This window comes from Centrocercus urophasianus, unplaced genomic scaffold, assembly GCF_019232065.1.
Source record: "Centrocercus urophasianus isolate 14NV4802_14NV808 unplaced genomic scaffold, USGS_Curo_1.0 seq_54, whole genome shotgun sequence".
NCBI classification, from domain to species: Eukaryota; Metazoa; Chordata; class Aves; order Galliformes; family Phasianidae; genus Centrocercus; species Centrocercus urophasianus.
This window is the reverse complement of record NW_024885133.1, coordinates 722,144-746,972: the sequence shown is the minus strand read 5'-3', so window position 1 is coordinate 746,972 and position 24,829 is coordinate 722,144. Positions and strand designations below refer to the sequence as shown.

Below are 24,829 nucleotides of genomic sequence, written 5' to 3'. Positions count from 1 at the left end.
CTTTCAGCTGAACAAACATGCCTGCTGTTCTGTTCTTAAATCTTTCCTTATTCTGTTTCTGCTGCCTGAACTAATGAAGTCAATTTGCCATAGCTGTTCAAGAATGTCTTTTAAGCACTTAGGTCATGGTACATTAAAGGTACACTGTACTGATGAGGGAATTCTCTTGAACTGCACAGGAGGAATATAAGAGCGAAGGGATCACTTGGCACGATATTGACTATACTGATAATGTGGCCTGCATTCACTTGATCAGCAAGAAGCCCACTGGTCTCTTCTATCTGCTGGATGAAGAAAGCAAGTAAGCAACAAATGTCTCTGGGAAATAAAAAATGTGGAAGGGAACAGAAATATAACTTGAAAGCAAAGAAACAGGGGAACAAACACCTGAATGATGTGGGAAGCCAAGTGTCATGACTATGACCTACAGTTATTTGTTTCTGATGAGTCTAATATTCTAGTGATATAAATTGATGATAAAAATTAAACCTTGGCTTAAGCAGATTTGGAAACTTCCATTTTATGTTTTATGATGGAATTATGATTACAGTCAAGTGCATCTTTGTGAGCCATTGGAACAGTAAGAGACAAATGTGGTGAATAATTATTGTGGTACCAACTAAACTTGAGTGGTAAAGTGGGTGGAAGCATTGCTGGGCACTTCAAACCTCAGAATATTCAGGATACATGTGGAGCTGTTTGTTTGGATTTTTTTCCATCCAAAACTGAAGATTCAAACCAAATGTGTAAGAAACAACTAAAATTTAGTCATCTTAATATAATGCTTTCCACGAGGTCAGTAAATGCTCTGCAGTCTGTTGTCTTGTGCTTCAGCATACATAACTGTATTTGAAGAAAAGCAGCTGACCCTTTCTGTTTTGTTTCCTAGTTTTCCACGTGCCACCAACCAAACTCTACTAGCAAAATTCAAACAGCAGCATGAGGAGAACAAGTTTTTTGTTGCAACCCCAGTAATGGAACCTGCTTTTATTATTCGACATTTTGCTGGGAAAGTTAAATACCAGATAAAAGTAGGTGACATGCTTGATGGCCACAGTAATAATAACAATAAAAATACTGAAAACAAACCCCACTTCCCTGACAGCTTTGTCAGGATGTAGAAAGTTTGCAGGGAATGGGTTGAATGGAATATTTCATTGGATGTATTACTTGAAGATAACGCTCACTACAGTTACAGTTATTTAGAATACTTTGAATAGTGATGAATATCTTGGGTCGAAACCCAGTGCTGCGTGGTGTCTGCGCGCCTGCTTTCCAAAGAGGTTCAGGTTCAGTGTTCCTGTTCTGCAGGATTTCAGAGAGAAAAACATGGATTACATGCGGCCAGACATCGTTGCTTTGCTGCGGAGCAGTGACAGCACCTATGTTCGGGAGCTGATAGGGATGGACCCTGTCGCTGTGTTCCGCTGGGCTGTTCTGCGAGCGGCTGTTCAGGCCATGGCTGTCTTTGCAGAAGCCGGACGCCAGAGAGCTCAGAAGACAGCAGGTATGATGTGAGAAGACTTTCTGGAAATGCTTTCAAATGCTCTCAAACTGATAATGCTTGCTGGCAGAACTGGTTACTGCAAAACCTTTCAAAGGCAATCTTGATTTAGTACCAGAGACAAAGCTAACCTGTGAAAATGACTTAATTAGTACACAGCAGGGAGGTTGTCACTTTTTATCTGAGAGCATTCAAACTTCCCCTCTAATTACGGCACTGTTGCCAGCAGTCTGGGCCAAGTTTGAAGTCCTATTATAAAAGCTTGGGAAGATAATACAAGTTCTAGTATGCATGGTTTTCTTATCACTGTTTTTGATCTTCAGTGATCTTCTCAGATTGCCTTAAAGTTTCAAATGAGTATTCAAGATGAAACTTCGAAGATTAATTTTGAACAGCTTTACAGAACAGCTGCAGTTTACTTGGTAGCGGTTGGGCACATTTGAGCATTTGAGAAACTGTGCTCTAGCTTGAAATCCAGGCCCTTGGATAGATACATTGCTTGTTACTGTTGACGGGGTTTTTTGTCTGTTATGCTGCCATCTTTGCCAAATTTCAATCTCTTGATTATTTCTCACCAGGAGTGGTGCGCCAAGGCCCCAGAGTTCCCCTGGGAGAACTCCAGAGATCGAATGCGCCAGTAGAAAAAGTTTACCGGTGAGAAACACGTATCCTGTATCAGGATATGATCTGAATTGCTGAATCACATTTCACATATCAAACAGCAACTAGATTTTTCCACAAGAACATTGGGTTTTATTTCTTCTATCTTGTTTGACTTTCCAAACTGTATCACAAAGGTACCCAACTTACTTTGTGTAAGACTCAATTGTACCAAATATTGGTGAGACAGCTTCGGTCCTATTTACTACAGGGTTTTTTTTGAATTCTCCATCTGTGTTTTGTGTATGTTGCTTTTAGCACTGTGTGTTCTGCTACAGCCAGTCTGTCCTACTGAGGATTCGTAGGAGCACTCGTTTATTTCAATGTGTTATGATGTGATTAGGAGGTGGGGCAAGTCCTGCAGAAGTGGGCTCCACACATCACTCTATATAGGCATCTTTGCCTTTCTGTTGAATATTTAGGTTTTATACATGTTCCTTTTGCAGCCACTCAATGCTTGATTTCTCATTTGATTGTTCAGAGGATTTCGATATAAATGCTTTTGAAGACATCATTTCTTTTTATGAAAACAAGAAGTAAGTAGAAATAGGCCTGGGCTTAAAGGCCAGGGAGGCACATTCCTGGACAGTCTGACTTTCTGAGCATGCTTTGTGTAAAACTGAAGCCATTAAATGTAATACACATCAAGTAATGACTTCATACTGCTTCATAATTACTTCATCCTGTGCAGTCTCTGTCATTTGTGGCAGCTAAGAATTAAAGATGCAATTCCATCTGGGTCATATTTAAATTTAACTGTTTCCTTGCGATGTTTTGAAACAGAATCTAGATACTCTAAAAATGTTCTGCAGTACCAGGGGAAACAAGCAACTATCTGTAAGAGGGTTGCTGCTGCCTCAGTGAGCAGCTCAGCGTAGTGATAACATTTAACAGTCAGAAGTGACTCTTACACTTCTATTATTTTTGGTTTGTGCCTCTCTGGAGAGAAAAGAAGGTAAGTTCCGTGCCAAGACGCCACGCTCCACAGGCATGGTGCATGCTTAAAATAATGGGATCTGCCATAAATTAGGGACCATCCCAGGCTTACTTTGAAAACTAAACTTACAAATAAATTTGAAGTGGAAATTAAAAAAATAATAATAAAAAAAAGTAATGAGACTTCAAATATTGCTGTAATGGCTGGTTTCCACCTTGCTTATCTCGTGAGTGTCTGCTTATGCAGCATCATTTTCATAGTGAAATTTATACACCAGTATGTACTGCTTGATTACAGAAAAGCCTGTATCTATCAGAAAGGGCTACTTGGCTGAATAAGAAGGTCCTTTGCACGTGAACTGCATTTGGTTAAATTCTCCTCTCTGTACTCAGAATTGGTAGCTAAAGAATTTAGACGAAAAGGTAGAATGAGAAAGTATGTGACTGGTTACTAAATTTTAAGGCACTAAAATTAGAAAGTGCTGACTTGACATCACAGTCATTGATGTTTAGGAAAAAGTAGTCTGGGATTGACCTGCTACTGTTTGGAGCACACTTGGTGATGGGATCTCTTATTTTTTAACTCCTGTTTTCTCCTTCATGCCCACGTGTCTTTGTTTGCCATCTTTGTTTTGCTGTGAATCATTTTAGAGACATGCATGAGCAAATCATCGCAAGTATAAAAGGACTTCCATGGCAGGGAGGTGATCCCTGTAAGCTGCTTCGGTCACTCAGTCGACTCCAACACCGCTCCCACTTCATGTGAGTTCAGGTGCTCTAGGTATTGCTTTGAAGGTGCACCAATAACCAAGCACTTGTTCTAACCCATAAAATATGTACTTGTCCCAAGTTTGTGCTCTGCACAACCAAACAGCAGTTAAGAACCAAATATAAAAGTTACAGAGAATGCTTTGTTCCTTTGTGTAAGTTGACAGTTAAGCCCATTTGTCAAGTAAACTCAAGTATGTCATGCAAGTTTGTTGTGAAACTGTTGATAATTCGACCTCTCACAAGTTAAACCTGATAGTTTCCTGAAATTCAGGATGCCAGTGATGTGTGTGTCCCTGGGTTAAGTCTCTTTGCCTGTGTGCAGCTGTCCATGTGTGAGAAAATCAGTTTGTGGCCTGTTGTATCAAACTAAATGTAAAGTAGTTGGCACGGAGTTGGAGCTTGCCTTGCATCAGGGAGTTAACGTGTCCTGGATTAGGAGGATTTGAACTACAGCTTTGCTTCTGACAGCTTCATGTTCCAGTTCAGTGTTTGTGGATGGGATTTATGCCTGAGATTTGTGTACTGCCTCAGGAAGTTCTGGGAATGATCTCAGAGGTATCAGAATTCACAGATCTAGTTCTTGGGTAGGTGGGGTTCCGCTGGGAATGGTTCAGTACTTTCACAGGGATTCTGGTGCAAGCTGTTATAACTTCTGAATGAAGTATTTTCACTTGATACTGCCTGCATGTGCAGCATTCATTGACTGTAGCTAAATAAAATAACTTGCACAAAATCAGTCTGTAGTTTTTAATAACTTCAGAGACTTTTGACAGCTTCCAGTACCTACAATTTATTTGAAAAGATGAAGTTAAAAACATGTTGCAAAGCAGTTTGCATTTCTTGCATTAATCACTTATATATGCTCCATGCATGAATGCGTCCTGATGTTGCTGTGCTCGTTTTCTTCTGCCTTTCATCTTGCCTCATAAATTGCACCATTTGTGGCTTGCTGAAGTACCCAAAATCACATCTGTGTTTTTCATAATTATCTTCAATATTTTAACAGGAAAAGTAGAGCTGTCAAACAAAAGCAGATCATTCCAAAGGTAAGGTTATTTGATAAACTTAAATTTCTCATTTGGGGTTTTTCACGTTGTGAATATTCATTTTGTTTGATGTTCTTTCATGATTTAGGGAAGTTGTATCATTTATCTCTAAATTTTCCGTTTTGACAATGAGAAGTAAGGTGAACATTCACCTTTATAAGAAAATCTGAGCAGGAAAAAAAGGTGTATTTTCATGTGTTTGATTGAACTAGAGAAGCCATAAATACATAAAGCCATTTTCTGATCAAGTCATGGAAGGCAAACGCAGAAATTGCATAGTTCACCTTTTGTTCTTGGGATGGGGCAATGGGAGAGATTTGATCTTGTTTTTCTCTGAAATAATATTCTTGAAGTGTAACATGTCACTGTATGTGAGGCTAAGCAGTTTCATTCAGCAGCAAGCTTCAGTCTTGCTTTTACGCAGGTAAATATTTCCACTGAAATTAAAGGACTTACATTTTATGTTCATTGTGAAAACTTTCTTCTAGAACTTGCTGGATTCCAAATCTCTGAAGCTTATAGTAAGCATGACTCTACACGATCGAACTACAAAATCCCTCTTACACTTGCACAAGAAAAAGAAACCCCCTAGCATAAGTGCACAGTTCCAGGTAGGTGACTGATGCTGTACACACTTCTAGATGCACTCTCACCTCATGAGAGCAATCTCAGCTGAACTGATTAAAAAATAAAATGTTTTTTTATCTTGGAGTTTTTTTGAAGTAGGCTTTGTTCCTTTAATAAAGGTAGACTGCAGTTGGAGATTACCCTTGTGCTATGAAATGTGCTAGTTCTCTGTGCAGTCAGCCTCATTCTTGTGTGCATATCCAGTGCAACTGTAAAAGGATACGTAGCTCCAGTTTGCATCATCCTAAAAAAGACTAAAAGCAAGAACAGGGCTCTGATGTGCAGGATGGAAGAATTATTCCATTATTCCTGCTGGATGAATTAGGATCTGTATAGCCTTCAGACCTGAAAGAACCTTATTTCTGAGGAAGTAGCTCTACTGCTGTCAAATACAACTCAAAGTACTGATACCTAGAAAAATATCCAGCAGCACTTTTGCATTTCAGACTTCACTTAATAAATTACTGGAGACGCTGGGGAAAGCTGAGCCATTCTTCATCCGTTGTATCCGCTCCAACGCTGAGAAGGTAAGACTGCCTTAAGAACTGAGCTGATGAGAGTGCTGTAGATCAAAGTCTTCTGGCTCTGTAATATATCTCTCTCGACTTGTTCACTGTCATTCTGTATGAAGATGAAAGGTAGCCAGGATGTGCTTTTTTTTCTTTCTACTAAAGGCTGTAGGACTCCTCAGGCAATTTTTAGCTGCTGACTTCTGATCTTTTTCAGAAAGAGATGCTCTTTGATGAAAACTTGGTGCTTCAGCAGTTAAGGTACACTGGCATGCTTGAAACTGTGCGAATCAGAAGATCTGGCTATAGTGCCAAGTATACATTCCAGGTATGTGAAAAGCTGGATGCGGGTAATGCTTTTAAGAAGCATCTGCCGCAGTTGGAAAAACATGCATTATTTTAGAGTCTTTTGTGGCCCTGTATGAAGTTCATGACCACTTGAGATGGCTGCAGGAATTCATTAGGGTTTTGTCAGAGCTGCCTGCTGACAAGTTGTAGTGTAAACTTCTGTATGAGTCATCTGCCAGTATGTTGTACTTGGTGCACAAAGGAAAGCATTCGAAGAGCTGTGTTACAAGTGTAAACAGTCAGTGCTGCACGCTGCCTCTATATGATAATTTGCTTTCTGTAGAACACTTTATAGTTGTAAAGGTCACTTCTACATGATCTGTAACTTCAGTTGGGGGCTGCAGGCAGCTTGTTTCACAATGGAGAAAAATACCTCAGTTTGGAGTGAGAAATAAGTACTTTCATATCCCTGCAGCTCAGATGTCTTAATTTTAGAAGTACAACTGAAACTCTGAACTTCTGATTTGGCTTCTAACCTTGATGTCTTGCTGTCTCTGCCTTCCACAGGAATTCATAGATCAGTTTCAGGTGCTACTTCCCAAAAATGCCAAAGCCTCTAAGGAAGACATTTTTGCTTATTTGAGTAAATTGAAATTGGATAAAAACAACTGTCAAATAGGGAAGACCAAGGTCAGTAAAACTTTCTGTCTTCCAAGAAGAAACACTCATATATACTATATTCAGTGCAGCTGATTTACAACTGTTGCTTCTTTCTCTGTGATGTATATTTTTAAATTACGATAGTCAGAAATAGTAAGTGCTGGTGCCAGTGTTGGTTGTAGGAAGACAGGTCAGCATCAGAAACAACACAGTGCAGCACGATTCTGTATTGTAAGGGTGTTGCTTTGGAGAAATGGTTGCTATTGGTGTTTGTCCAAAAGGTCGATGTTCATTTTAGAATGGTTCTGTGATTTGAATACCATCCGCACAGATATGTTTTAAAATCCTCACACTGAAATTTGATTAATTACTTTTGGAAATGCTAATTGCTGTCAGCTGTGGAGATTTGCTTCAGTAAGTGGAGATATCTCCAGTGAACCATTTGCTGATTAACCTTTTTTGAACTGAGCAGGTTTTTATGAAAGAGGCTGAGCGGCAAATACTACAGGATACACTACACAAAGAAGTGATCAGGAAAATCATTCTCCTTCAGAGCTGGCTCAGGATGGTTTTAGAAAGGAGACGCTTTCTCCGAACACGACAAGCAGCCATTGTTTTACAGGTATCTCTGAGAGCTGTTAATCTATTTTTCATAAAAACAAGCAACCTTCCCCACAGAAATAACTCCCTGCCTTGGAGTGTTCCTCCCTCACTTCAGAAATCTCCTTTCTTAGGCTTGCTGGCGTTCCCGCTGTGTCAGGAGGGCCCTGCAAAGGAATAATGCTGCCATTTATATTCAGTCAGCATGGCGAAGATACAGGGAGCAAAAACGCTACCTTGAACACAAAAAGAGGATTTGTCTTGTGCAAGCCATGGTCAGAGGGTATCTTCAGCGTCAGAGGTAAAGGAAGAGGAGCGTTAAGGCATGCAAACATGCATTTCAACTACTTAGCTACTTTAGTACATCTCCAGCTTTTAGTTCTCTGTGATAACTAACTTCATGAATGACCAGACAGTTCCATGTGGCCCTGCAGGCAGCATGAAGTGGCCAGTGGGAATTGGTTAAGCCCTTCGTGTTTGGATGTTGTTCAGCTGAGCTGCCCTGATGCATGTCAGTGCTAATGAGCAGTCCTCATACGGCCATATTGGGACTGTACATGTGTGTGTACTTAGAGTCTCTGTTGTTATTTAAACTGTGTTTAAACTGGTAGGTATCTTTCATGACCACTGTGCAATAAATACGTTATTTTCTTCATAACAGATTTCAGAAAATGGTTATGGAAAAGCAGAAAGCTGAAGAAGAGCAGCGGAAAATGCAAGAAGCTCAAGACAGAGAGACTGATATGAGGAAGGATGAGGGCAATGAACCAACAATGGATCAATTGCCTGTGAAACACGAGTCAGAGCTGGATCAAGTTGTTGAGGGAAAAGATGAAGTTCCAAGTGAGCAAGGTGAAAACCTGGGCTCATCTGAAACGGCCACGTTACCTCAGAAGAACGTGATTGAGGGCTGTGAGAAAGTGACGAGCAGCAGGGAGAAACGTGAATTTCGCCGGCAGAGGGGGCTGGAACATAATGAGCTACAGAATAAGCATGTCCAGTTTTCCTTTGAAGAAGCAGCTTTACTGCGTCCTGAAGAGGCCCAGGAAAATGTTTATGAGCCAAAAGAATCCACAGAACAAGATGCTGTACTACAAAAAAGCAATGAGAAAGAACAAAATGCAAATCAGGGAAAGGCCATTTCAGATACACCACTGCTAAGTGAGATAAAAGAAGGTAGTTATATTCGTGAGCAACCACCTGCATTGGAAGTTGAAAGAGTAGATAAGGCTATTGATAGAGTGATGAAAGCAGAAGAGAGCCAAAGTAGCCAACTGAGAGTCAGCCAAAGCTGTCCTGAAAGGCCAACAAATCTTGCGCTGAATCTTGAAAACACACTGTTTGCTACTGGAAGCTTTCAAACTCCAGCTGAATGTTGGGGAGATAAAAACAAACGGCCTGTTCAGAAGGAAGCCAAGGATCTGGATAGTCCCACTTCTTCCCAGATCCAGAGATATGTGGATGACCCAGGAAAACTAAAGTATAAGAGAGAAAAATGGAAAGGAAAGAGACAGTCTGATGCTGGTCAGAATGATGTGCTGAGCCAGTCTTTGGATGGAAGAACACGTGCAGATCAGTCTCCTCAGGACCCCCTAGAGTAAGAACAGTTTCCTAATATCTTGAATTTTTCAGAAAAACCTGCCAGTGACATTTCAGAACAGCTGGAGAGCTGCAGTGCATGGAGGAAAATAGTGATGAACAAGTGCTGCTTTTTTTTTTTGCCTTTTTGTCCTGTGCTCTGCAGTTGAGTCTGTACGAGTAAGAAGGATACGAAGTCTGCCTGGACAAACTGAGAGAGAGTCAGGTTCAGTTAGTGTCTGGAGTTTATTTCTTGTCTGTAGCATCCATTAGAAACAAACTTTTAGGGACTGCAATTTGCAAGCACCACCCCTCTGTTACATCTGGGTTTTTGTTTTTTTGCTTCTCCAGTACTTTTTTTTTTTTTTTTTTTTTTTAACATTTCAAAGTGAGTGGCAAGAGTTTGAGGATTCTCTCTCAGATATCTGGGTTATTATGGGTTATTTAAAAGATATGAAGTATTAACAGCCTACAGACTTCAATAAAGTGTGTATTCTAAAATTAATCTTGTAACATTGCAGAAAGAAGGGGACTTCATCTTCATTAAATGATCTCTCAGCACTGGCCCATGCTGCCACAAGTCAGGTACTTTGCTATTGTGCATATTTATATTTAGTTATCCTTGTTTATAAAGTTTGAAGACTTGTGAATAACTGGCTGTAGTTCTGTATGTTTGAGTTCCTTTCTGTTGAAGTTTAGCTTTAAATCCAGGTAAAATAATTTCATTTGCAAATATTATACAATTAGAAAAGTAAATTTTAACAAGTGGGTGCTTGCTCAAATAATTAAGTATACTTCAATGTCGGTTTAGTAAGCTAATCTCTATTATCTGAAGTGTTTTGTCTTGATGAGCTGATCTTTTTTACCATTGTAGTTTTTGAAAGTATGTTAAGAATCTCTTACCATTTGTTGTTTTTTACTTCTCTCTTCTGTAGCAATCACCAGATACAATAGAAGAAGAAAAAGGCAACAAGAAGTACCTTTTGCAAAAGAAGTCCAGTGACCTCTTACCTACCTCTGATACAGTTGTTTCCATGCAGCCAGCAAGCCAGCAAATAGATGCCAAGTATGTATTCTTTGTGTGACTGGGGGCTCTGGTTTTAGAAAATGAGAAAAGGAGCCTTGGTACCCCCTTAGTTTTTGAATTGGACATCTTGAGAGCATACATGACTGGAAAGACTTGTGTCGATCTCAGCTATGTGAGCGTTTGTGCTGCTGGTTGTTTTGGTCTTTGTGTTTGACACGAGTGATATTTGACCCTGCTGAGGAGCAGATTCTGTGTCTTGCATAACACATGCTTTTTGTTCTTTTTGACTTAAGAAACCATGCAGAGGCTCTGATCAAAGTTCTGTGTAGCGTACTGTCATCCTGACTTAGGAATGAGATTGCAAGGGAAAAGCTTAAGAACACAGTAGATGTATATTGCTTTTCCCCTGGCCAACTCCCCAGCTTTTGGCATTCTGCAGCTCAGGGACTTCCTGACCAGAAATGGTGTCTTGGAGATGAGATTTGTTGTCTCTATGTATGTTCAAAGTAGTGCTCTGGTAAGTATAAAGCCCAAATGTGCTTTCACACTGTCTTTCCTGCTGCCCAGTTTTTATGCAGGTTGAACAGACTAAATATCCACAGTATAAATTATTCCTACTGTGGATGTTAACTCTTGTATTATGAGCCTTTTCTTGTAAAAGAGTTAGGATGTGACAAACTTGCATCTGCTTTATGTTCAGGTCTGCTTTCAAAAGTCCTTTGCGTAGACTTTTGGGGAAAAAGCCAGACAAGAAAATTCCGAAGGAGTTCAATCCTGATGTGATTGATGAAGGCGATGGGCTCTCACTCACTTCGTGCCTCCTGTTTCCGGACACGGGAGGAGCACAGAAAGTTTCAGAAGGTGAGTTTCTATCACTTGATCACCATCTTGCTAATGCCACACCTGTAATGTTTTGCTGGGAAACAAATATTGCAGAATTCAGTCACCCCGTTTTAGAATACAAATTCGTTTATTTCCCAGCTTCTTCTGGGCAGCCAAGTCGTCTCCAGGCAGGGGAGCGCCATGTAAAGGAGAGCAGTAAAGCAAAGAAGAACCGTACTATTAAGATCAGCAAGATCTCCAGTGTATCTCAGAATTGGCGAGCTTCTATAGTCCGAGAGATTGCAAATGCCAATGAACTGAAACATCTTGATGAGTTCCTTCTAAACAAGGTAAAATTCACTCCACTATGATAAAATTCAGGTCTGTGTTTATTGTTTGTGTAGAGTTTTAAAGACAACTCTTCTAGATGCAAGGTTATATTATTATTTAAAGCAAAGGAGAATTTATTTGATAACTGGAATGCATTGAGTCTGTATTAAGATCCTTCCTATTCCTTCCTTCCTTCAAGTTTTTCATGCATTGTGTTCCATTAAATGCAGGTGGTATTCAGGTTAGTCCATCGTGTGCAAAGAATGTGCACCAGTGTGCAGCAAAAGTTGTTTTCCCCCTCCCCCAGAAAAAAAAGAAAGGGGGAAAAAGACTTAAAGGAAGTGCAGGGTTCTAACTCCTATTTTTGTGTCATCACAGTGCGTTAGGAAATGTGTCGTTTTAGGTAATTGGAAAGGTCCTCAATGACTCAACCTGGTACCAAACCTAGCAGTGGTTGGATGTTCCCTTAAAGAAACCTGATACAGATGTAATTGCATTTTAGATCAACGACTTGCGCTCCCAGAAATCTGGTGTTGAATGCCTGTTTTTTGAAGCCACTGAGAAGTTCAGAGGAAATATCAAGACCATGTACTCTGCTCCTGTAAGTAAATCTCAGTGAAGTGAAAAAAAACCCACATCAACCCAATGGTAATCAATGAATAGAGTGTGCTGTTTAAATGTTTGACTACAGCTCTTTAACAAAGCAAATCAGCAGTTCTTAGCACAGAATTCTGAATATTAAACTTGATAATCACATTATGGTTCTGATAACAAGACTGCTTCATTTCCCTCTTCTCATTCATTATCTGTAACTCACTTGATATTGCTGTCTTCAGCCCCTTCACACTGCTGTATCTAATTACCAGGAGAGTTGCCAAACACCTTTTCCAACATTTTTCTGACTCAGACTTGTCTCAGCCAAGTGCCCTTTTAGAGTGTAATATGGAACTCCAGTAATTTCTTTCCTGATGTGAGCTGTTGTATTTTGCTTTAATCACCAGTGGGCAACACTTAAATACCTGATATCTGTATCAACTATATGCAAAAAGGCTGCCTTCTCAATAGTACTTCTTCCTCCTTTTCAGAATGGGCAAATCCATGTTGGCTACAAAGATCTGGTGGAAAACTACCAGCTTCTAGTTACAAATCTGGCCAAAAAAAGGGAAGAGAAAGAAGTCAAGCTGGTTTTGAATCTCTTCCAATCCCTTCTGGATGAATTCATCAGAGGATATACAAAAAAAGAAGAATCTGAGCAGCCCAAGGTATGAAACCTACACTGCTACTGACTTGCAGGATGTCTAAACTATGTTACTCTCCTAGGGATAAGGAAGCTGTTATCTCTGAAAGCTTTCCAATGGCATCATCCTTGATTATTTAGGAAATGTTTTCCCTATGCAGATCACCCCCATAACAATTTTTGAATGCTGATACACCAGTATGAAACTATTAGTTATTTAGGTTGTTCTTAACGTTCTCAGAATCTGAAAATATTTGCACATTGTATTTGGTGAAAACTTAAGCTTTCTCTAAAGGTTTTGGAGTTGGAATTGCTTAGTCATCAGGCAGGGAGCTCAACTGGTTTGTAGAAGGTTCACAGCCAGTGTGAGCTCAGGTGAGCCTCATACAAGTTAAAGCTGCAGTGCAGCATCTCCAGTATCTGGAGGTGAAGTAGAGTCTGGTAAACTGAATTGGAAAAAAAAAGTGGCATTTCTGGATTTTGAAGGCTAATGCCTGTTTTGCACTTCACTGCAGCAAACCAAAGCCCAGAAGAAGAAGCGAAAACAAGATCGTGCAGTAAGTCCTTTCCTTTTTGCATTGCTCAGTCCTCAGCTGTAGTCTGAGAACGCAGGGAGAACGCTGTTTCAAGAGCATGATTCTTGTACTGAAATGTTTGTAGCATCTTTTAGAACTCAATGATTTTCTCAGTTGTGACACTGTTTAAAAACAAACCAACTGTTAAAACATTAGTAGCAAACTAAGAGCTAGTGTTTGTATTGTGCTGATGAGCCAAGGTAGCAGATCAGTTAGGAAATAAATCAGCAAACACAACTGCCTTATGCTAGAGCGAAATTTGGTTTCAAAGTCAAAACCATCAGCTGTAATTACAAAAAGAAGAGTAGAAAATCCAAAATAAGTGTGTAGGGTTTTCTTGTTTCTTGCTTTGCTTTTTTTTTTTGTTTGTTTTGTTTTTTTTAAAGGAGGGTGGGGAGAAGTGCATTGTTTTCTCTCTGTCTTCCATCAGATTGAAGAACACAATGGTCATGTATTCACAAACTACCAAGTGAGCATTCGGCAATCATGTGAGCACTGCTCGTCGTACATCTGGCCCATGGAGAAGGCCTGTCTCTGCAGTGGTAAGTGAAAATGTCTCATTCTTGCCACTTAGCTTACAAAATCAACAGTCTTGCGTTGCACCAGTTGAGGTTTAGACGGATATTGGGAAGAGTTTCTGTGCAGAGAGGGTGGTCAAGCATTGGAATGCGATGCCCAAGGAAGTGGTGGGGTTCCCATCTCCAGGGGTGTTTGAGGGGCATGTGGACATGGCACCACGGGACGTGGTTTAGAGATGGGACTTGGTGATCTTGTAGGTCTTTTCCAGCCTAAATGGTTCATGAAAATGGGCAAATTCCTTGAAACTCTGGCTGGTCCAGACGTGCTGTAGTAAGCAGTAAAATTCAAAGTATTTTAACATCGTTTGAAACGTTTTAACAATTGTTGCTCTCTCTAGTTTGCAAGTTGACTTGTCATAAGAAATGCATGTCCAAAATCCAGAGCAGCTGTACATCCTGTGGGAAAAAGGTAAGACCTGTAGATCTGGGATGCCATACTGAGATACCAGGGGTGATGTACGCAGAATGCTGTCATCTTTGCTCAACAAATGAAGAACAGATGTTCTAACACTGAGATAAACTTTACTTGAATTATGCTCCTTTCCATGTTTGCATATAATTGAAGTCAGGCCCTGCAGTGGTAGAAACAGAACATTCTTCTTAAAAGGTGATATTTGAGCTAATTAGGGAACTCCTTCAGTATGTGTGCTGCGTTGGATGAACCATTAAAAAGCTCCTTTGGTGCTTTTTGCAGGATTTCTTTACTGCTGTAACTAAGGAAATCTGCATTATGATCAAAGGTTTGTAGGAAGCTAGAATAAAACATTCAGCTTTTTTTTTTTTCTGGACTCGTAGGTTAGTTTTAACAGAAAGCAATAGAATTTTCTATCTTGGGAATAGACATTGATAGTGCCTGACCTGAATCGATTCCAGAATGAACAGGATGCAGAACCGCGGCACTTTGGAGTGTGTGTGAGCTCCCTGACCAGCGAGAGAAATTCCGTCCCCATTGTCATGGAGAAGTTGCTAGAGCATGTGGAGATGCACGGCCTCTACACTGAAGGCATTTACAGGAAATCAGGATCAGCAAATCGTATGAAGGAGCTGAAACAGCTGCTGCAAGCAGGTCTGGCAATGTCCACCCTTTTGACTTCCTTGCACCATTGTAGTTTGCCTCTCAATTCTTTTCTGTTTGAAAGCATCTGCCACGTGTATTTCAAAACCAGCATTTTAGCAGGCATATTTTCAACATGCCGTCTGTATTACTTTTGCTGGCTGACAAAAGCTACTTTGTACTGTATAAGTGCCTATCAGTGGATTTTTTCTTTTTTCTTCTGTTAGCACCCAGTTGTGCATTGTGTGCATCAAAGGAATGAACTGCATTAGATTAAAACGTTTCTTTTCAGATCCAAATTCAGTGAAACTGGAGAATTACCCTATCCACACTATTACGGGGATCCTTAAGCAGTGGTTACGAGAATTGCCAGACCCACTGATGACATCAGCACAGTACAGCGATTTTCTCCGTGCTGTAGGTAGGCTATAGAAATGATTGAAGCAGTGTTTTCTTTTTCTTGTTATCTCGCTATTTCCTTGGGAAAACAATCTCTGAGGTGCTTGTGTTAGCTAAACAGCTTCCTTCTAGTTAATTTACAGCAATGATTTTAAACTTTATGTAAAACATCTTACAGGAAACTTTCCTAGTTTATATGACCTCTTGCTTCAGAGTTCCTCTATTTTGGCAGCAGAATGTCACTATACAACCACCCTCTTTAAGAACTGCAAACACACAAATAAGCTTTCTTTGATGTAGGATTTCTCTTCTCCTTGGTGTTCTGGATTGGATTTAGATATCTGGACAGCTGAAGTCTCCTTTAGATTCATTCACTTCAGTAGCAGTAAGGCACCGTAACTATTGGAGATCATGATGCTAATAAGAGTATCTGAAAAAGTCAGTAGCTGCAATGCCACCTGGGTACTTTAACATTCAGTTACAACAGTTGGTGAGATAGAGGCTTCTAGGAACTTTATCTGTTGAAGACTGTTTGAGACAATATCAGAAGGTGCTTGGCCCTTTCCACTAGTGCTGCACAGCAGTGACAATCTTCTTCTTTCTTCCCTTGTACAGAACTACCAGAAAAACAGGAGCAACTCTGTGCCATTTACAGTGTGCTCGAGCAGCTTCCACAGGCAAACCATGATACCTTGGAACGGCTCATCTTCCATCTAGTCAAGTAAGAATTATTATTTCATTTGGAGTCAAACTCCATTCAACTTTGTTGAGCCCTTCTTAGAAGCTTTCCTAATAACTTGAGCCCCTTGAGAATCCGCGTAGGGATTGACTTGCTAGTTTAGAAATGAAAGAATTGATGTTGGTAGTTGTTTAAAATCAGACATTTGCTTGTTTCTACCATCTGGTGTATCAAATCAGGTAAGGACAGCTTTGGAGACAAAACAGATCTGAAATACTTGGTGAGGTTTTTCTGAACAGTAGGATTAATGTGGCACAGTGTGGTAAATACAGGTAAATAGTAAACAGTGGATGTTAGTGTAATAGGTAGGGACTGCTCAAGGATTATAAATGCTTGCACACGTGCTGGTCTTCAAAGCAGAGATCAGTGATGCTGATAAGGGAGCCTCTTTCATCCAGAGAACTTGAGGAGTTTCTGAGTGATCCCTTGAACACAGGGAGAAGTGATTTTTGAAGGGGAGGCACTGAATCACCTGCCAGACTTTCACACTGGTACCTAACAGCTTAACCTGGGTGGTTTTCTGTTTCTTTTTCTTGTATTTGGCAGGTGTGAAATCCATTTCATATCTCTGTGGTCTCCTTGTATCTGTATTAGGGGACTGTGGCAAAGTTTGATCAGATTATTAATATTCCAGCAAGGTTCAATTACTTTTTTTTTTTTCCTTCTTCTGAACACTGGATTTCAGAGTGGCTTTGATAGAAGATGTCAACCGTATGTCACCCAATGCCTTGGCCATTGTTTTTGCTCCATGCCTCTTGCGTTGCCCTGATACCTCTGACCCTTTAACCAGCATGAAGGATGTTTCAAAAACAACCATGTAAGTTGGAGCAGTCTGCTGCAAAGGAGTTTTTCAAAATATGGAAGTACTGCCACCTGTGTTTGTTTTGTTTTTTACAACACTCGCATACTTCTATAGCATGAGATCGTTCTCATCTTTCCCTTTCGTACAGGTGCGTAGAGATGCTGATAAAGGAGCAGATAAGGAAGTACAAGATAAAAATGGATGAAATAAGTCAGCTGGAAGCAGCTGAGAGCATTGCTTTTCGGCGGCTCTCATTGCTTCGGCAGAATACGGTAAGTTTTGAAATAAATCACAGAACCTCAGCATCCAGCAGAAGGCATCTCACTCCGTGAGGGGATGTCCTGCTCCTTTTTCCCATCCATCTCATTCTGTAAGTCAAAGATCAATTAGCAGATGAGAGGAAAAGGGATTTGGGTTTGTGCAGAATAATAGGCAGGAGATAAATATACAGCTGTGCTGGGGTGTCATAAATGATGGATTGGGAGTGTGGGGCTTTGCTCTTGCAGTAATCTAAATCTATTTCCGTGTAATTCAATCAGTAGAATTAAGATTGCAGTCTGTTGAATGGCAAAGGAGTTCCTGCACTCCTGAGGTGGATGGTGGACAAAAATATTCTGTGTTCTGTTATCACAAATATGCTTTTTTTTTAATTGTACTGTTTCAAAAAAAGCGAACAACAAAAAACCACCTCTGTCTGATCAGAAGTCGTGTTATAGTGTATTTGATCTTTATCTCTCTCTAGCTGTGGCCTGTAAAACTTGGGTTTTCTTCCCCGTATGAGGGGATGCTGGTATGTACACTGCCTGTGTTCAGCATGCATGTTGTTGGTTTGGTTTTTTAATGGTACCATTGCATGACTAAACCTGTTAAATGTGTTGTGAGTTGGTTTTAAAAACTCCTGAATAATCAAGACTGCATGTATGGGTTGCAACTTTCTCTCCTGACTGCATGCAGTGCTTTTCACCTGTTTGCCTTGGCTTTGGTATTTCATAGACATTCTGAGTGGAACTTGAATGTATTAACGTTCCTTATAAGTAAAACTAAGGTGAGGCTGGTAGATCAAACAACTGCTTCACAAAAGGTAACAAAACCACAAATCAGATTAATAGGAAAAATATATATATTATCTCTTGGAACACTTGTATGACTAACAGCACTTCATCCGTGAGCCCTTCAGCTGTCCTGCTCATTTGTCTTCAACCTTACAGCTAGTAGCTAGTCAGGGTAGGTGTTTAGGACTGAGTCATAAATTTATCTTACAGAGTAAAAGTCCACAGGTCAAAGGAAATGACAGTGGCAATTCAGAACTGGGCTCTCTGCATGAAGAAGAGGAAGTTTCTGAAGCTGATAACCGAGAAAAGGAGATTCTCATTGATCGGATACAGTCAATAAAAGAAGAAAAGTAAGTCGTAGCTTTGAAAACCCTGCATCTGAAGGTTGTGCCCTTTGTGGTTGGGGGTAATACAGACAGCAAAGCACTATATTCTGGTTAGTTAACTGTGTTCTTCAGGCCTTTATGAAGATGAAAACATAAAAGCCAGGACAAGAGGAAAATACTATGAGAATTATTATTTAATGACTATATGCAGGAAGGTTTACCTCTGAAATATGTGCTGCTTAAGGTTGTATCAGAAGTGCTTTCTGTTCTGATATAGGGAAGACATAACATATCGGTTACCTGAGCTTGATCAGCGAGGCTCTGATGAGGAAAACGTGGACTCTGAGACCTCAGCAAGCACAGAGAGCTTGCTAGAAGAGAGAACAGGACGGATGGATACCGAAGGTCAGTATTAAGGTAGTGTGTGCTTTTTTTATTCTACATATTTCACTGCATGGAGCTGGGTGACCAAATGCTACCTGGTCACACCTGCTTCTGTCAAGTTACATTTTTATGCATGCTTTCAGTGTGTTGTTTTTTTTTAAAGGAATTATGATTTCTGGAGTACAAGGCTGCACTCAGAGCTCCAACGTGCCTGCCAAAGACGTTTGCACAGTGCCTTCTCTTCTGCAAACATCTTCGGGTTCTTTGTCTGCATCCCTGGCTTCAAGACGCAGATCATCTTTAACACTGTCCAAGATTAAGGTGCCCCGCCGAACACCAGTGATGCCAACAGCAAACATCAAGCTTCCTCCTGGGATTTTCAAATGTACAGAATCTCAGGGCAAGGCTTCAGCTGATGAAGAGTCTCAAACAGTGGTGAGACGAAGGGAGCAGCCCGCAATACGAACTGATAAAGTCCATTCTATATACATTGCACAAGGGTCTACAATGGCCCACGCTCAGGAACTTCTGGATGAATATGAACCAACAGCAAAAGTAAAACGGAGGTTTTCAGACCCTTATTCCCACCTTACGTGTACAGAGAAGTGAAATACTGAATCTGTCTGGATTTGTCTGAAGTTGACTTTAGTTTTTTAAGGCTTTGAAGGCTATGAACTTATTCATGAGTGTACAGGTAAAAAAATAACATCCCGTTTCTGCTGCCGTGCCTTCTTCCATTTGCCTTACAGTGAACTTTAATGGGACCAACAGTGAGTTTGGGTCAGCGTACGTTGCCTTAATTTTTTATGTTTTTATGACAACTTTGTGTGGTTTACAGAACTGTTAATGTTGTAATAGCCTTAACTGAGACCAAATGTACAAAAATGTTTATTAATACATTGCACTTTTTAAAAAAAAGTCTGTGTTCATTTATCAACGTCCTTTTGCCTGCGTCAGTGCTGTGTGGTGAGCATTGCCTGCAGAGGGAATGGCTGACTGGAATCGTTCTTTGCTGGCATTGAGAAAGCTCTCTCCACCAAGGAAGCGCAAATGCCCAAGTGTCACCATGACGTATTTTGGGGCCCTCTCAGCAAATTCTCGGCTCCCACAGTGCTTGTGCAGAGCTGCCTCGGCCCCCGTCTGCGTGCCGATCAGCGCCCTGAAGGAGAGCTGTGCACACGCTGTGGAACTGAGCTCCAATCCCCTCTCGAGGGCCCCGCGCCGTTTCGTGTCGGAGCTGTGACGGAAGAGCGCCGGGGCTGCTTCGTTGTGTGGAGTTTTGAAATAAAACCGCGCGCCCAGCGCCGCGGGGCGCCGGCACCCAGCCGCCTCCACCGCCTCCCGCCCCGCCCTAAGATGGCGCCCGCGCCCCGCCCTAAGATGGCGGCGCCGCCCGGAAGGGCTGTTAAGGCGCCTTCCGGTGCCGGCTGTCCGCCATGGCGGCGACGCGGCTGGAGCTGAATCTGATGCGGCTGCTGAGCCGGTGCGAGGCGCTGGCAGCGGAGCGGCGGGATCCCGAGGAGTGGCGGCTGGAGAAGGTGAGGCGTGACCCAGCCCTCTCGTCGGGGCGAGAGTGGCCGGGAAAGCTCCCGGCCTTCAATAGCACGATTCTGCTCCTCCAAATAAGCAGAGGCAGCCAGTGTCAGAGCGTTAAAAGCCGAGCGCGCCCTCAGCCGTGCTGCGGCCTCTGCCGGAATTAATGTCCGCCCGTAATGCTGACGACTGAAAGCCTTTCTCTCCGCAGTACGTGGCCGCGCTTGAGGACATGCTGCGGGAGCTGAAGAAGCAGTCCAGGTGAGGGTGCTGCAGTGCGGCAGGCGAGCGGAGCAGCTGGGAATCACGTCGTGGGGTGAAAAACCTCCCCGTCATCTTGGAGTTTTAATGGTTTTAAAACCATTCCCCCTGGCGCTGTCACTGCCTGCCTGCGCCAAGCTGAAAGCCCTTAGTTCCCTCACCATTCTTTGTGCTGAGTATCGTCGTGGTCCTCCTATGGACCCATTCCAGAAGTTCCACGTCTTTCCTGTTCTGAATGCAGTCCTCCAAATGGGGCTTCAGGGGCAGAGCAGTGGGGGAAAATCCCCTCGGTGCCCTGTGCCTCCCCTCCCATCCCCCATTGACGCGGCCCAAGGTGCCGTTGGCCCTCCAGGCTGTGAGCATCCACTGCTGATTCGTGTTCAGTTTTTCTTCTACCAGGACCTCTAACTCCTTCCTGGTAGGGCTGCTGTCAATGTTCTTCTCCCAGTCTGTTCCCATGTCTGGGGTTGCCCTGGCCCAGGTGCGTGAGGGAATTGTGCAGCTGTGGTCACACAAACGCTTCATTCTCCTTGTCAGGCTCTGCACAGTGCTCCTCTGGTTGGCTGTGCCCAGAGCTGCTGCATCCACAGTTGCCTCGGCAAGGTGGCTTAAGGGGGCTGCAGGTATGCTCCCAACTTGAGGCTATTTCTGTCTTGAAAAAGCCCCCGTTGTTTAATTTGATATGAAAAGTTTTCTAAACAATACAAGATGGTGCTGTTTACTGGTTTTCACATGGCTTTGTTTGTTGTTTTTCCACTTCCAATAGCAAGCCTGCCCCAGAACTGCTCAATGAATACACACGTAAAGTAGACTTTCTGAAGGGACTTCTAGAAGCTGAAAAATTGGTAAGATATATTAGTTTACCTTGGAAAGACTTAAGAAGTATTCTCCACTTAAAAGCAAGCATAGGAACAAGGCAACAAGGAGAATTTATCTTACATCTCACAATAACACTTGTCAAGGATTGCCTGATAAGATTTTAACAATAGTAAATAAATATATTGTATTTTGTTGAAGGAGGCTATTGTGCAAAGTCTGAAATTTCTTTCTTACTTTTCCAAACTGTAGAGTTTGCAAAATTCCACAACTGTTCCAGCAACCGTGGAAGTGCTCCCCAAATCCTCGTAGCTCATACATCCAGGTGGCCTTATGCTGCAGAACGCTGTTTGTGACTCTTTCTCGTTGTTTCTTCTTTCTTACAGCCTTCATCAACTGAAAAGGCCCTGGCAAATCAGTTCTTAGCCCCTGGACGTACCCCTACTACAATCAAAGAGAGAACCCCAGCTACCAAAACAGTTCATCTGCAGACAAAGGCTCGTTGCACAGGCAAGATGAGGAGTGAGCTGCTTGGTACAGTATGTTTTGGTGCTGCTGCTTCTTTACTTTTAACTTGTAGGTGGTCTCTTATGACATTTGGTTGCCTTTGATGGCTGTGCCTCAGATATGTCCCAGGCTGGGGGTGGAGTCACCTTTTTAGTTTTGCCGTAGTTAATCTAAATACTGGGCACAGGTGCCATTACTGCGCGTGGAGGACTTTGGTTCTGTGATTCTGTATGATTGTACCTCATGAGCCTTTTCACTGGCCATTTGTAATCTTCTGTTTTGTTTCTCTTCCTGACTCCCAGGATCCCTTGGCTATCAGTGGTAAGTTTAATCTCATTTTCTGTAACTGTAATTGACTGAGTTTTACGGGTGAAGAAAGAGGAAGGCCAGGTGTTAGAGGCTGACCAGAGTGTACTTCTAAATTACTGACTCACTTCATGTCAAGATACAAGATTTTAAAAAAACAAACACTGAATAGCTGAGAGCATAGGCACTGTGCAGCAGAAGAGACTTGCAGGAACCTGTTTCTCTATAATTCATATCAAAACAGGTGTTTCAGTTATAGCATTAGCAAGGACAGTTTGTGTTTGTCACTGCTGATGTTCTCTTCTGCTGTGAGCAAACCACGTGATCTTAGGAGCTCAGAGGAGGTGTTATTCAACTTCTCTTAAATATACAGCCGTGTTATTCATGTAGGGAACTGGTAGGAATTAATTTGTGGTTTCCATAGCTACTGTAACAGTGGCTGGAGCGAGGCCAATCTGACGTGTCCTGAAAGAGAACACAAAGCCCGTGGGCTGAGCTGCCCTCAGGGATGTGATTCATCTCAGCTTTTTCTCTCAATCAAATGTATGATGTTATGTACTGTCTTTTCCTGGTAGAAAAGAGGTAGACATTTGAAATCCATATTCCTGGTGTAAAAGGCCAACTGGGATTACAACTTGGGGAAAGAAAATCTTGCACAGAACTTGTTTTTTCAGCCTGTGATTGCATGGCATTGTGTAATACACTAAAACACACATTATTTTTTTCCAGATTCTGAGGAGCTGAACATAAGGAAGCGGAAGTAAGTCCAAATTTCTTATTTGGATGCTCTGTGCTTTGGGACCTACTTTCCCAATGACCTTAAATCAGAGACATTTCCATTTGGGTGAAGTGCGCGTTGTTTTGTCAGGGTTGTGCAGTCTGGGGAACCACTGGGAGATCAGCTCGTAAGTACAAATCCCAATTCTTTTTCCCTTGTGTCCTTGCAGAGGCCTTGCATCTGATGAGAAGCAGTCAGCAGTGGAGCTGGATGCTGTGTTGCAGCACCATCAAGACATGCAGGAAAAGTTAGCGGAGGAAATGCTGAGTTTGGCTCGCAGTCTCAAAAACAACACTTTGGCTGCACAGAATGTGATAAAACAAGACAACCAGGTAGTGTGACAATGCTGAACTCCTCAGTTTGCAATCCTAGGAGGTGAAATTGCTAATGTGTTAAAAACAAAAGCTGTAACTTCCAGATGAGATTAGAATGAGGGAAGTTTGCAGGCAGCGCCTGTCTGCCTCTGCAGTTCAACTGTAAAGCTTTTCTCTGTTGGAAAAATTGCTGATGAGAACTTTCAAATCAGAATTCCTGAAGCTGAAAGTTCTGTCTTAAATGATGTTTGGAAGTGTTGGTACTTCACTTTGACTACTGGAACTTTTTAAACTACATCTACTTGTTCAGACGTTGGTTTTCACAACTGACTTACAGGTGGTGCCTCATCCCCACGGGATAAGAGAGTCCTTCCTGCTCAGGCTGTCAGCAGTGTTTGCTCTCAGTCCTGGGCAGGTTGAGCACATTTTATCCTCCGTGCACCCCTGCTGATGCTGTGCTCTGTGCCCCCAGACGCTGTCCCACTCTCTCCGGATGGCAGACCAGAACTTTGAGAAGCTGAAGGATGAATCTGACCGCCTTGAACAGCATGCGAAGAAATCGGTCAACTGGCTGTTATGGATCATGTTAATTGTTGTTTGTTTTATATTCATCGGTATGATTCTCTTTATCAGAATTTTCCCCAAGCTAAAATGATTTTTTTTAACTGCCGTGAGTCAGAAGACTCAGCTGGTGTGTTACCTAACAGTAATAATTCTTGCCACCTGTGGTGTCCTGGAGGAGGCTGTCCACGGCCTCCCCTCCCACCTTTTCTGTGCAGTTGATGAATTCCATGACAGGTTTCATGGAGAGCATTTTGGGTACTTTGTTACATGTTTTTCCCAAGTTAAAATCGTTGCCTATTGAGGGAAGAACGGGGTTAAAGATAGCAGTTCATAGTGAGCTCCTAAAAAATTCCTTAGCAGATACAGTCCTCTGTTTTTAATGTGGTTGTGGCAAGTGTTACAACTTCTGAAAGGCATTACTCAATAAGGACATAAATAACGCTCCGTTGAAGTCTTAATTTTTTTTCTTTAACAGCTTTACTGTGCTGTGCTAGATCTTGCTGCCAACAGGATATTTAATTACAAGGTTGTGTACATACACAGCTGTAGGGTGTAGGAAAAGAACGCTGCTATTGACTTGCTATCCTGGCTTGGATTCAGAGGCAGACAGGTAAAATTATTCTCAGGCTCACGCTCTGCTCGTAGGAATGCTTGTGTTTGCAGACTTCTTCAGTTTGGTGTTGCTGTGGGGGGGCTGAAGTTGGTTGCTTCCCTCTTTGATGCACTGCTGTTGTCACTTATTGTCGGTTATGGTTTGCTCTTGCGTAAGAAAACGCAGTGGCAGTTTGCACTGCACACACCGTGCGCTCCGTGCACACAGACCTCACCTGCACAAATATTCCGAGGAAGCTGCTGTTTTCAGGACAGAAATGGAAAGAGGGTGGGAAAAAGAAATCAGCCATTCCCTCCTGGGACAAATTCTGTGGTCAGGAGTTTCCTTGTCTGATTGGGATTCCTAAGAGATAACTGTGATAAAACTGGAGAAAACTTCTTAAACTGTTACAGCTGGAAGAAAATAGCCGCAATAAAGCGAGGTTGGTGGTAAGAGTCTCATAGCCATTCTCTGGGGCTCGTGATTAAGCTGGAGCCCTTCTGCACCTGTGCTGTGCTTTGTGGAGTTGCTCTGAAGCTGTGGCTGTTGCTGTGCTGCACGTGGAGGAGCTGAAGAGCCGCCCGTGGCTGCTGCGCTTTTCGCCATTTGCTCCTTGGGGCCGCGAGGTGGGGATCTTTCAGCTGTGTGTGGATC

General features: G+C 42.0%; 2 protein-coding genes across 11 annotated transcripts in view; both read left to right on the top strand.

The window, feature by feature from the left end:
* MYO9B (myosin IXB) overlaps positions 1–19,416 on the top strand; it is a 39,903-nt gene extending 20,487 nt beyond the window's left edge. For 2 of the 10 annotated variants that reach the window (XM_042835616.1, XM_042835617.1), the window contains exons 11-42: positions 180–301; positions 890–1,031; positions 1,312–1,507; positions 2,083–2,158; positions 2,611–2,700; positions 3,752–3,862; positions 4,878–4,917; positions 5,406–5,528; positions 5,991–6,071; positions 6,271–6,381; positions 6,909–7,031; positions 7,474–7,623; positions 7,736–7,902; positions 8,263–9,198; positions 9,701–9,764; positions 10,115–10,245; positions 10,907–11,067; positions 11,188–11,378; positions 11,861–11,959; positions 12,444–12,620; positions 13,111–13,152; positions 13,601–13,712; positions 14,087–14,157; positions 14,622–14,814; positions 15,095–15,223; positions 15,817–15,922; positions 16,626–16,757; positions 16,891–17,014; positions 17,485–17,532; positions 18,005–18,144; positions 18,398–18,525; positions 18,668–19,416. In XM_042835616.1, coding sequence (XP_042691550.1) covers positions 180–301; positions 890–1,031; positions 1,312–1,507; positions 2,083–2,158; positions 2,611–2,700; positions 3,752–3,862; positions 4,878–4,917; positions 5,406–5,528; positions 5,991–6,071; positions 6,271–6,381; positions 6,909–7,031; positions 7,474–7,623; positions 7,736–7,902; positions 8,263–9,198; positions 9,701–9,764; positions 10,115–10,245; positions 10,907–11,067; positions 11,188–11,378; positions 11,861–11,959; positions 12,444–12,620; positions 13,111–13,152; positions 13,601–13,712; positions 14,087–14,157; positions 14,622–14,814; positions 15,095–15,223; positions 15,817–15,922; positions 16,626–16,757; positions 16,891–17,014; positions 17,485–17,532; positions 18,005–18,144; positions 18,398–18,525; positions 18,668–19,113 — 4,962 coding nt within the window. In that variant the 3' untranslated portion in view covers positions 19,114–19,416. Of the gene's footprint in view, positions 1–179; positions 302–889; positions 1,032–1,311; positions 1,508–2,082; positions 2,159–2,610; positions 2,701–3,751; positions 3,863–4,877; positions 4,918–5,405; positions 5,529–5,990; positions 6,072–6,270; positions 6,382–6,908; positions 7,032–7,473; positions 7,624–7,735; positions 7,903–8,262; positions 9,199–9,700; positions 9,765–10,114; positions 10,246–10,906; positions 11,068–11,187; positions 11,379–11,860; positions 11,960–12,443; positions 12,621–13,110; positions 13,153–13,600; positions 13,713–14,086; positions 14,158–14,621; positions 14,815–15,094; positions 15,224–15,816; positions 15,923–16,625; positions 16,758–16,890; positions 17,015–17,484; positions 17,533–18,004; positions 18,145–18,397; positions 18,538–18,667 lie in introns of all 10 variants that reach the window. The other 8 variants (XM_042835618.1, XM_042835626.1, XM_042835622.1 and 5 more) reach the window with 8 other exon arrangements.
* A 511-nt stretch (positions 19,417–19,927) lies between these two features.
* USE1 (unconventional SNARE in the ER 1) lies at positions 19,928–24,628 on the top strand. Its single transcript, XM_042835730.1, has 8 exons — positions 19,928–20,042; positions 20,249–20,298; positions 21,065–21,143; positions 21,501–21,653; positions 21,924–21,942; positions 22,657–22,687; positions 22,875–23,037; positions 23,492–24,628. The coding sequence occupies exons 1-8, from the start codon at positions 19,941–19,943 to the stop codon at positions 23,672–23,674; spliced, it is 780 nt and encodes a 259-aa protein (XP_042691664.1). The 5' UTR covers positions 19,928–19,940; the 3' UTR covers positions 23,675–24,628.
* The last annotated feature ends 201 nt before the right edge of the window (positions 24,629–24,829 follow it).